The sequence below is a fragment of the Telopea speciosissima genome, chromosome 7 (genome assembly GCF_018873765.1).
Source record: "Telopea speciosissima isolate NSW1024214 ecotype Mountain lineage chromosome 7, Tspe_v1, whole genome shotgun sequence".
Lineage (NCBI taxonomy): Eukaryota > Viridiplantae > Streptophyta > Magnoliopsida > Proteales > Proteaceae > Telopea > Telopea speciosissima.
In genome coordinates, this window is record NC_057922.1 from 21717045 (window position 1) to 21729636 (window position 12592).

General features: G+C 37.2%; 1 protein-coding gene and 1 long non-coding RNA gene across 2 annotated transcripts; one reads left to right on the forward strand and one right to left on the reverse strand.

Moving 5' to 3' along the window:
- Window positions 1-631: 631 nt before the first annotated feature.
- LOC122667476 lies at window positions 632-12387 on the reverse strand. The gene is made up of 3 exons (XR_006333801.1): window positions 11993-12387; window positions 9732-9734; window positions 632-643 (listed from the first exon to the last, which is right to left on the reverse strand). It is a non-coding gene; the product is annotated as an uncharacterized LOC122667476 (long non-coding RNA).
- Window positions 4419-6982, forward strand: LOC122667474 (metacaspase-9). Its single transcript, XM_043863747.1, has 2 exons — window positions 4419-4811; window positions 6369-6982. The coding sequence occupies exons 1-2, from the start codon at window positions 4463-4465 to the stop codon at window positions 6974-6976; spliced, it is 957 nt and encodes a 318-aa protein (XP_043719682.1). The 5' UTR covers window positions 4419-4462; the 3' UTR covers window positions 6977-6982.
- Window positions 12388-12592: the final 205 nt, after the last annotated feature.

Consider the following 12592-nt stretch of genomic DNA (forward strand, 5'->3'; position numbering starts at 1 on the left):
TGAGAATTTATTTATGGTTTTCAGCATGGCCCACCTAGAAAGTGTTTTATGTGGCCCAAATATGTGCCCACATGGCAGCTCAGAGGGGATCCAAATTTTGTGAACTTGTAGACCTGAGAATCCCTACCGTGCTTAGATATAAAATCATAGCCTGAACGTAACAACATGGTATATTTGAAGGGAAAAGGTTTCTAAGCCATTGACGTATAGTATACTAGCATCTTTGTGTCTATCTTTCTCTTTCTTACATGAAATGTCTGTAATGCCCTTCAATGAAGGGTATTATTTTATTACACCTCATAAGTGGACTTTTCTATGCGCTTGCTGAGAGAATTCTCACCCTTGTTTTATTGATGAGTTTTTGAAGATATTTCTGTACACAAGAAATAAAGGGATTCTTCTTGCCTTGGTGGATTAGTGTAGCGCTTATAATGGCTTGGACATGGGTTTGAATCCTATCTCCACATTTTAAAATCAAAATTTAATTACTCTCCCCACAGAAAAAATAAATAAATAAAATCATTCTCACATGTTTTTTTAATTATTATTATTTTCTTTCTCTTACCTTGATTATGTGGACCCATGTGGATTATACAACTCTTTGGCACTGCCATTGGTGTGGTGTGGGAGATTCCATCTCACACTAGTTTCATGGTGAGCCTTTCCTCGTAAATAAATAATAGTAAAATGAAATTGTATTGGTGAATAACAAATCTAGAGTATGATTGCCTTGTATGATGTGTTTTTTACAAAACTATCTGTACTAGGCTATGTTTGGATGCCAAGAAAAATTCAAAATATTTTGAATTTGATGAGAGAGATAGACACATAATAAAACAATCATTGTGTGTCCTCATGAATTAGCCTAAGGGTTATTGAGATGCCCTAAGATAAAGGTGCACCTGAGGTCCGACGGCAGAGAAAGGAAATGTGAGGGCACATAATATCGGCAGCATGAACATCATTTTTCCTTCAATTAGTATAATTTGTATGTAAATTAATATAAGTTTAAGCTTAAAAAGAGGATTCTTGACTTAAGCACGGTCCTCACTTTGTACCTTTGTGCCTCAAGTGTGCCTCTTGCCTATAACTACACATTGATATACCCATACACGCATCTGTATGAAACATGCAAAGTAAAGTTCTTTATATCCCTTTGAATAAGTTGCATCGTTTTGCTTTGTTAGAACCCCTTTTACTTTGCTGGTGTAGGTATTATTATTATGGGAGAAAATTCTCTATTCGGGAGTATGGCCTACATCAGCACTCATGATTCTATCTCTCTCTTTACCATATAAAAAGAAACCTCTGCCCTCTTGTTTTGAGGAGGAGAGAGATAGACACATGGCAGTGCTGGCGTAGGCCATACTCCCGGACAGAAAATTGCTTCTCTATTATTATACCCGATTTAACCGTTTCATTCAAGAGCCACTGGACAAAGTCCACAGGATTTTTTTTTTTTTGATAATCTGATTATGTTTGTCCTTAAAAAATTAATAGAGCTTTTTGTTGGATGGATTTTGATTTCTTAAATTGTTGATAAAAGATGATATATAAAATAAAATATCCTGCTAAATTTACTATTAGAAAGGATTTTAGTGATTTTAGGTTGTTTTCTATCTTTAAAATCTTATTTTTGTTGTAATGGGTGTCGAAGGATAAATTTTAAAGCCGAATTGTGTAACAAAATGAAAAGAGGCTCTGATTCAATTTTGGGTGGATTTGACTAGTCAGATTGTGGTTTTATGAAAATAAAAAAAACTAAAAAATAATGAAATATAGCGCGATATAAAGTAACAAGTGATTCACCAGTCAAATTGGGATCAAGATCCTCTCCAATGAGGAAATCATTCAATGAGGCATCCAATGGCTGGGCTGTTGGACACACATCCCGGTGTACGTCCAATTAATGTATCTAGGCAGCCCAACTGTTTGATGCTCATTGGGCGATGCCCTCATTAGAGGGTATCCAGATCCGTCAAATTGTGGTTTTATGAAATATAGTGCAACATAAAGTAACAAGTAATTGACCCATCAAATTGCGGTTTTATGAAAATTAAAAAAAAAAATTTAAAGTAAAATATAATGCAATATAAAAATAAAATAACTAGTGCTCCATTTGAGAGTTAAATAAGAAAACTACAAATGAAGTGAGCAGATATTGACAAGGAGATATTTATATCCGTTTTTTAGGTAGATTTGAAAGAGAATTGAACTCATGAGTCATGACCTCTTAATTGTGAGGTATTAGTCCTTACCAATAGAACTACCCCTTGTTGAGTGTGTGGGTTTAGTCCTAATCGGGTGTGTGTTGTGTATATACATCATTCGGTGATCTCAAAAGTCAGTTAATCTTTTGGAATTACTTTGTGTGATTACCGAAAAAAAAAATCACCTACCTCTTGAATCAATATTAGTAAGTGCTCTCCTTTGATAGAGTGGTTTTTTTTTTTTTTTGGCCAAAGATTTCACACACAGACGTGCATGTCGCGGCCCTCTCACAAAGAGTTGGAAAAGTTATAAAACCCCACCCATATTTAATGCCTCGAAACTCCCACCCTTTCACATGCACGACTTACACAGCTGTGTATGAAAACTGTCCCCTGTTGTTTTTTTTTTTTTTATTTAAATTATTTTATGAAACTTCAATAGAGTGATTAGTGTTTGCATTTTTTACATTTCATGTTCCAACCTCTTCCAGATTTTCCTTCTTTCCGTTCTTTTCGCTGACCATTGGGATTCCCAAGCATCTGTTACAGAAAATTAAGAAAGAAAATTAACCAAATTACTTAATTTTATTTATTTTTTTGGTAAGAAAACCAAATTACTTAATTAGATCTATGTATTACTTGTTTCTGGAACTCTGGCCCAACCATAAACAAGTACTGAATTATAAGCTAAAGAAATTATATATAATATGTTACTATAAAACTTCTTTCCTGATCCCACAAGCAAGCAACCTTCATTTCTATATATAATTCCCTAATATAATGCTTTCTCAGAAGCTTAAACATTCAAAATCCCCAATTAATACGGAAATTAATATGTCTTTCTAGTTATTAAAAAGTATTAAAACAAAAGTTTCCCCCATAATTGACCAAATCAAGTCACCGACCTGATTTAGATTATTCTCTATGCCTGTATTATTTGTTTAAAGTAGTATTTAATTGAGTTACACTTCTAATAAACTATTCTTAATAAGATATATGACAAACCAATTCAATAAGGCAAGACTAAACCAAACACTAACCTTATAATTAAGTTAATAATAAGACGTTTCCTCCACTAACGACCCCTTTCTTGACTCATTAGCATTCTCTTAGGCCCCGTTTGTTTGACGGGAAGATGGGTTGGTTTGGTCCCACAATGTAATGGGTTGGGGAACAGGGGTGGGATTTTTGTTTTTCCCATGAACAGTAACAGAAGTCCTTAGTTTTGAGACCTGGTTTTCTTCCAACCATGACGGGAATTGGAGGATCCAGCCTACCCAAAACAAAGGGGTTTGGTCATTTCATAAGGTGAGGCTCATTTGTGAAATGACCCAAACACCCTTGTTTTGGTTGGGATGCCCCCCATGGCTGGAGGAGAATCACATTCTAGTTTTTGTGGGACTTTGGATAGAAAAGAGATGGGATTTTCAAGTATCCATGTCAGCAGACAAAACATTTAATGTTGTTCCTTGAGCTTTTGTAAGTTCACCACCCCATGTTAGGATTGGGCTCCTCTACAGTTCAGGGGTGTACCGCACATCTTGTGGGGTGGCACCACAGCTCGCCACGAGGACGAGCTCCCCTTTGGATGGCCTGGATCAAATTGAAAATCCAGATTTCAAAATCTAGAAATCCTCTTATACATTGCATGTGCATCACGCTCAGCTTTCCCAGCTCAATCTAAGCCGTCCAAAGGGGATCTCGTCCATGTGGCGAGCTGTGGTGCAGCATCCCTGTGCCGTAAAAGAACCCAATCTCCCCAAGTCAAGCAAACAAGGTTGAGATGGAATTTTAAAATGCCAAATTAGTACTTTCCTACCCCAATTCTCCCACCCCACCTAAGTCCTCGACAAACAAACGGGGCCTTAGAGAATTACATTTCCATTTTATTATAATGAGATAATCAAGATCTCTAAGCACTTGCTTGAAGAATTCCTCTCTCGTCGATTGTTAGAACTCTTTGGTGTAAAACCAAGCAAAACCACCTCAGCTAGACACAATTAATGTAAGAGAGAGAGAGAGTTTGCTTGTACGCAAATGTCAAAGAAACAATAATATATAAATAAATGGTGAACGTGGAAAGAAGTTTCTTAAGTACTAGAGAATTTTTTTTTTTTTGGTAAAATAAGTACTAGAGAATCCATGCCTATATAAAGAGGGATATGGAGAACAAGGCTTATATTGCCAAAGAAGTACTTTCAGAGAATTAGATTTTAAGTATACAGAGATTATAAGCTTCTAAATCCATTAAAATGGAGAAGGGAAAGAAGAGATTAGCTACATTGGTGGGTTGCAACTACGCCAACACCAGAAACGAGTTGTATGGATGCATAAACGATGTTCTTGCTATGCGAGAAGTTCTTATTAGCAGGTTCGGGTTTGAACCAACCAATATCCAATTCCTTACAGATCAACCCGGTTCACCAGTCGTGCCTACTGGTGCTAATATCCTTCAAGCTCTTAACAAGATGATCGATCAAGCTGAAGATGGTGATGTTCTTTATTTCCACTACAGTGGGCATGGAACCCGGATCCCTAAACCCGGCCATGCTTCCCTGAAAGATGAAGCTATTGTACCTTGTGATTTCAATCTCATTACTGGTACGTATACAAATTTGTTACTAATAATTAGATTAATACTAATTAACTCTGGTTTTCTTTAATTTTATCTGTTTATTTGATTTATTTGAGTTGGATTAATGGCTCAACAGGCCAGTTTGGTTTAAGTTTTGGCCGGTGATGGCCCAACCAGTTCAATAGTCCAGTTTGGTCTAAGTTTTAAAAATCTTTTTAACTGATTGATCGGCTTAGATCATCGATTCAAGGACATGAGATTGAGAAGACCAAATTGGTTGGCCCAGATTATTTGGATTATTGAGATTTCAAATTTCAAACCTAATGGCATTAAGACATGTGGTATGTGAGGCCTGATTTGGAATAATTTTTATTTCAATTTCATGGGGTGATTTTTATTTTGGAAATTGTTTGATTTAAATTTTTTTTTATCTTATTTCAATAAAATAGAAATCAAATTTAATACAAATATGAAAATTGTTTCAATCTTGAAATTGAAATTGATTTCAGTCTAGCTCTTTAATGAGTACATGGTTAATTTTCTACCCAAAAAAATAAAAAAAGATTACATGGTTAATTTGACGGACAAAGGAGTAATTTCATGTTAAAAATAAGGGTAAATTACACTTCACCCCTTAGTTTTCAAATGAAACTCAAATTATCCCCTGATTTTTGAAAATACTCATCCGTCCCCTTTTATAGTGACGGTGTTAGTCTACTGTTAGTTATTGGTGTGAAAGGACTATTGTACCCTTGTACTAAAATATTAGAATTAAATTTACAATACTACCCTTCAAAATCTAAGTTTGGGTGTCAGGGGTAGTTTAAGAATTTAAATTTATTTAACTGGCTGACATCATCACTTAACGGCATAAAATTAACAGTAGGGACTAATTTGTCATATTGGGGTCTAATACAGGGGGTGATTTTAGTATTTTCAAAAACCAGGGGGTGACCTGTAATTTGCCCTAAAAATAAAACACCACCTTTCTTCTCCTCATGGTCTCACCATCACTACCACTACCACCTCCTTCCCAACCCCGCCCCCGCCCCCGCCCCCACTACCACCGCCCTCTCTCAAAGAAATTAATATAGAGAATTTATTCTCAATATTGAATTAGCAAATGGATTTTTTATTCTTATAATATTTCAAATTGATGCAACCAAAATAATTTCAATTTCTTGACCAATTATCATTGGTTTGTCTTTGAGGATCGATAATGGTCGGTTTCAGTCGAACACGCTTGAAAATGTAGAACCAATTATGGTTCGACCAAAACCAACCGGACTGACCAGTTTGACACGGACTTGGCTCCTGTCCAGCACTCTGCCCGGGCTGCACGTGCAGCGCCGGACACAGTGAGGTGTGAAAAGACCGTCTCACCCCTGCCCAAGCGCCTTGCCCGAGCAGAGGTGAGGCGGTCTTTTCACGCCTCACTGTGTCCGGCGCTGCACATGCAGCCCGGGCAGGGTGCTGGACAGGATCCTTTTGGGTTTGACACACCCTACACATGATTATGCAGTAGTGAGTTTAGATCTTTGTATAGTGCTTCTATTAATAATGTGATCTGACTCTCCCAACAGATGTTGACTTCCGAAAGCTTGTGAACCGGTTGCCAAAGGGAGCGAGCTTCACAATCCTTTCAGATTCATGTCATAGTGGTGGCCTCATTGACAAGGAGAAGGAGCAAATCGGCCCTTCTGCTGCTAAAAAACCATCCAATAATGACCATAAAACAAGGGCAATCCCGTATGAATCAGTACTTCAACACCTCTCTTCCATCTCCGGCATCGAATCAACCGATATTGGTTCTCACTTGTGCCAAGCCTTTGGAGAAGAAGCCAGCAGCAAATTCCGTTTACAAGCACCTCATGAACACAATCTTTTGGGTTCCGCTGTACATCCTGATGCTGGAATACTACTAAGTGGGTGTCAAGCAAATGAGACATCGGCAGACATGAGTGCTTCAACTGAGACTGAAGGTAAGGCATTTGGAGCATTCAGTTACGCCGTTCAGTTGGTGTTGAAGGCGCATTCATCGGCGCTTAGCTACCGGGACATCGTTACTCAGGCGAGAAAGAATTTATTCGAACAAGGTTTTGAACAACATCCTTGCTTGTATTGCAGTGATGAGAATGCTAACCAACCTTTCTTATGGCAACCAGAACAACCCTCCAAAGAAAAAGCTTAAATGGGCTGGGCCTCTTAAGCCCAACCACTGAAGTTTAGCCCATGGGCCTAGTGGAGCTTGATGTGTTTTAAAGGTGTGTTTAACAATATTATTGTAATAAGTAACTAGCATCATCTACTATTCTTATAGGTGATGTTATGGCATTATTGTGATTTGAAGGTGTCAGCTAATACAGCTAAGTAAGGGTGGTGTTTTATTCTTACTTTTTCTTGGGCAAATACCTTTCTTTAAGTTTGGTTTTCATTGTTGCCTATTGTGGAAAATCTAACCCTAAAGGGGTCATTAGTGTGGGCCCAAAAACAGGCTCATGTGGATTGTATGAAGAATGGGTAAGAAATTCGTTTGGAATTTTGTAAGAAAGTCCAAAATAAAAGAGAATAGCCAACTAAGATTGAACCTAGCTAGGAGGCTAAGAGCATAAAACAATTAAAGGCCCACATCACCTTATGAAGGTTATATCATTTGGTTTGGTTGCTAAAGTGGGGTTAAGGATAAAGTTATGATTTAGAACTGTCTACTTCATAAATTGGCTGGCTTCTATTAGGGAAAGTGACACGCATCTCAGATCTGCTACTCACATGGGGATGTGTGGGGACAGATCTGAACCCTCCATGGGGGTGTGGGCCCTTTCATAAAAACAAACAAAAATAAAACTATAATAAATGCGTAAAGATGGGAGGTGATGTTTTAGAAAATACAGACAAGAAGTTAGTCTTATCATGATTTGAATCAAATCAATCCTCCATAGTGTATGGGGTTAGCTACATGGATCTTTGCCATTCAATCAATTTTATTTGGAGTCATATTTGATACAAGGCCTAAGCTATGCGTGTCATTCATCACCATTTCTCCTAAGGTCATTTTGGATTTGCCTTTGGATTTTTAAGTTCATTCAATTTGAATCAAATTGATCCTCCATATTAGAGCATCCAAAGGCTTCCGCTGAAGATGATATGCTATCTTAAACGATTTTTTCGTAACTTATCATGTGTCAATGTTACTCCCGAATCAGCTTTAATATTATCATTCTTTACTTTATTCTTCCTAGTTTTGTCACTCATCCATCTCAACATCTTTATCTTTGCTATATTGAGTTTATTTATTGGAGAAATGTTTTCTTTATTGGGGAATGTATCCCTTTGCGCCCACACAAATTATGGGGGGGGGGGGGGGGGATGACCACCCCACCCCCATGAAATACAAAATGACTCATGTATTGATGCTTCTGTGTGCACTCCTATTGGCCCCTACACACGTAGGAGTCGCAATGCCGCACTCCCAGATAGAGAACACTTCCCGTTATGTATATGATGCTTCTTAATTGCGTAACATTCCACACCATATTTCATAGTCAATTATATGACTTTGATATAAGTGTTAAAGAAATACATCGATCACACAACACTTCAGACGCACCTCCCACTTCAGTCATCATATTTTAATTCTCTATGAAACATCATCCTATAGATAACCTTCTTTATTTATGATTGGGCCCAGATGCCTAGAATAATCACTCTGTGGAATCTCCTTCTCATCAATTTTCACCATCTCATCATTATTTAATCTTAGTGTAACTAAAGTGTGTACTAATGTACTCTGTCTTCGTTCTATTTATCTTAAAACCTTTTAATTCTAAAGATGATCTTCATAACTTTAACTTGGCGTTAATCCTTGTTTTTGTCTCATCCATCAACACAATATCATCAGCAAAAAACATATACCAAGGAACCTTATCTTGCATGTTTTTTGTTAAATCATCCACGATAAACACAAACAAATAAGTGTTTAAACTCAATCCTTGATGTAACCCAATTGTAATTGGGAATTCGCTATCTTGATCTTCCATAGTTTTTACACTAGTCACCAACACCATCATATATATCTTTAATTATGCTAACATATTTACTTGAAACACTTATTTTCTCTAGTACCCATGAGATTAACTCTCTAGGAACTTTATTATAAAAGTTTTTTTAAGTCAATAAAGACCATATAGAGATCCTTTTGCAATTTTTAAATCTTTCCATGAGTCTCCAAAGTAAATAGCTTATGTCGTGAATCTTCCTAACATAAAATCAAATCGGTTAATTGTAAAGCAGTTTTTTGTCTCAGGTGAATTTCAATAATCCTCTTCCATAATTTTATAGTATGACTTATTAATTTTATGCCTCTTTGTTGTTGCAGATCCTAATATCACATTTATTTTGTAAATAGGAACCAGGATGTTTCTTCTCCATTCACCTGACATTTTCCACATTGTACTAATAATTTTATTAAACAGTTTGATTAGTTAAAATAAATCACATATTCCTAAGTTCTTTCACAGTTCTGTTGAGAGTTCATCTGAGCCTTGTGTCTTGCTTACTTTCATCATCCTTAAAGCTTCTTTTAATTCAAACACCATAATTGTTTGTATATATTTAGAACATGTAATGTCTTGATGGGTAATTCAGTCTTTTGAAACACTATTACTCAAAATATCTTCATTTTGGTGGGGGAGGGAGAAAACAACTTGTTTAGAAAGAAGATAGATATATTTAGCAAATACTCAATGATTATGCATCAAATGGGGAAGGAGTCTATTTTGATGTAACAAACAAAGAGTCCAACATTTCACTGATGAAGAGGTTTTGTGCCATTTTCAAAATCAAAATCATATATATATTGGGAGAGATAACACTACTTGGTCACGTGGCTATCCAATATGGGGGGCAGGATGGTCATTTCGTCTCCCATGTGTCTGGGTAGGGGGCACGACCTAACAACCTTTTTATCTCATTTATTTTTTCTTCCATTGAGTGCTTTGATGATTATAAGAACGATGGATCTAGGGTAATGTGTTGAATCGTATGTTTTTAGAAGTTGTTCAAACCCGAGCAATCCATTCTTCAACTTGATTAGGTTAAATGCTCATTGGGAGTCCAAGTATAGGACTTGGTATCGGTCATTGCAAAAATCTTTTTCGGATCGGGATCGAATCGGTACAAATCGGTCAGGATCGGTCAAAAAACCCTCAAAATCGTTTTTTTATGGATTGGGTCATGTATCGGCCAAAGTTGGTGGGTGTTTTAATCTTGAGATCGGATCGGCCGATATTATCCGGATCGGATCAGTCAATATTTGTTGGTATCGATCAGTATTAGTCAAGATAATATAAAAATAAATAAAAAACTTTGAAATAATCAAAAAATATTCAATCGGATCGAATCGACCGATCCAACTGAATTAGCCGATCCAAGAAACGATCTAGTCAAACCTTGTTGAATAGGTCTAATCTCAGGATTGGCCTCGACCGATACCAATCTGATCCGATCCAAGATTCAGAACCATGGTTGGGAATGCTTGTCCTGATAAACAATTGCCACCCATTTTTATAGATCAATTGTCGACCCCTTTTATCATAATTGTTTCTTCTGCCAAAAATAAGAGACTGGTTGTATTGGTGAATTTATACCATAAAAAAAATATATTGTTTTGGTGAATGATAGGGCGAAGATGAATAGAACATCTATTTTGATTTGGAGGCCCTGCCACCAGGGATCGGAGCAGATGCACACTTCAAGAAGGGTACGACTTCTCAAGAATCAAGTGTAGGCGACTGGGAGAGGACAAGGATGAGAGGGCGATTGGGCGGGCAAATATGGAGGGTGGGGCGATGTGGTGAAGAGTGAGAGCGGGAGGCAGACGAGGGGGTGTTGTAGGTGGTGGAGAAGAAAAGTTTTTCTATGTGGGGGGAGTGTACTGTCTATGCCTAGATACAGGGGTAAAATGACCATGCTATGCCCCTCATGAAAGGTAAAAATTCTGTTTCCATGATACCAATGTGCGTGTTCTCATTGGCCCCATGTATGTAAGAGCTATGCTCCCCACAGAAAATGTTGATTAAAAATATAAAAATAGATATCCCGAACATAAATGTGAAATATTAGATACCGTAAGTGTAATTTTTGAAATATTAAATATTAGGTGTCGTTTTCCAATTCGGTATCAAATTATCAATATCTATAATCAATACCTAGAATGTCACGTGGGACCTAAAATCCACCCCGGCTGGTGGGTGGTCCCTTACATCTAAAGTTTGAGACCGAAATGAAGGTTATTTATGCATCATCATGATAAAGCTTAAAAATATCGCTGAAAATAAGAATTACATTGACCCTAGTCTATTTTAAGGGAAAAGGCTGGGTGCCCAGCATCTCTCATCCTCTGTCCTTTCCTTTGGAAAAAACTCTCTTACCTTTATATGTTCAATCTTAGAATTGGTACATGCCACTAGTTGTCTAGTTTATCGAAAGTGAGCATTATATCAAATCTTCTCTCCTATTTGAAATACAAGTGTAAAAAATGCAGAAGTAGGTGAACCATAAGAGGAAGTGTGACTTAAAATTTAATTGGAAAAAAAATAAAAAATCCATGGGGAGTGTGGCCTGTGTCTAGACATAGAGAAGGCGAAATGACTACTCTACCTCCCATAAAAGGCAAAAATGCTGATGATACTTATGGGCGAACAGGGTGTTATGGATATTTTTTGAGCAAGAGTTCTATGTGGGGAGTGCGGCCCCTCGTGCGTATAGGGGTCAATGGAACGTATGCGAAGGCATCAATAAGATGGTCGTTATCGCTTTTCATGGGGGTGGGATGTTCATTTTATCCCGATGTGGTTGGGCTTTAGGGGATACATTCCCCACATTTGAGTGATACAGTCATATAGAGATGTTAACCTATTTCTGGTTATAGTCTCAAGGCAAAGGCTCATTTTCCTTATCGTTCCTGAATGGCTTATGTTGGTTTTCATTGGAGGTTAAGTGGTGCGAGTAAAGGGGATGGGTTTCCTTTGTAGAGTTTTAAAAGGATAGCCAATTGGGCAGATTTTGCGGAAAAATGAGAAGGGTTACAAGTTCTTGCTCTTAAAAATTGATTGATTCTCTTTCTTCACTCTTCATTCTTTAAATGTACTTTCTTTGTTTATATATTTGTATTTTTTTTTATGTGCTGTTTTTTTAACTCTCTTCCCACATGAGATCTTCAAACAGAGTGGAGGTGATTAATTAATTAAAGAAACCAAAACCAATGCTGGCATCTTCAAGTTTGTCCTGTCTTTGCCACAATTTCTACCATTTTGATGTGTCCAGATTTCATGGTGTGAACCGGAGGAGTACACAGCAACTCAGAACAGAGGAGAGTCACTTCTCTGTAAAATCAACGAACCATAACTACGATTCATTTCCAGCGAAGGTCAAGAGGAAACCCAGTTGCTTTGAAGCTCAGCTCCAAAACCCTCTTTAGCTCTGTGTTCTCTTCTCCGAGAACCCTAACCAATCAATCGGTCGTAAGTTTCTTTGGTTTTGCCGATATGGGTTGTGGTTATAAACGAGCCTGGCCTGGTTAAACCTTCCTCAGCTGGGCTTGTTGAAATCTCTGCATCTACTCTCGCTATCACGAATTTCTCTTTGTCAAGTGTTAATTACTACTTATTTATATTTATTTCCTTTAAATTTTTTATGTTTTGATGTAAACACTGGAACAGTTGACGTGAGCTGACCCGGTTGTTTAATACTATGTTCCTTTTTTTTTTAAATATAGGGGAGTCTTTATGTGCTTGCATGAGGGAAAAAA

What these genes read in the sequence shown, in the direction of transcription:
- LOC122667474 (XM_043863747.1), top strand. Translation starts at nt 4,463, where the DNA reads ATGGAGAAGGGAAAGAAGAGATTAGCTACATTGGTGGGTTGCAACTAC. An exon ending in TGATTTCAATCTCATTACTG is followed by an intron (nt 4,812 to 6,368) that starts GTACGTATACAA and finishes CTCTCCCAACAG; the next exon opens with ATGTTGACTTCCGAAAGCTT.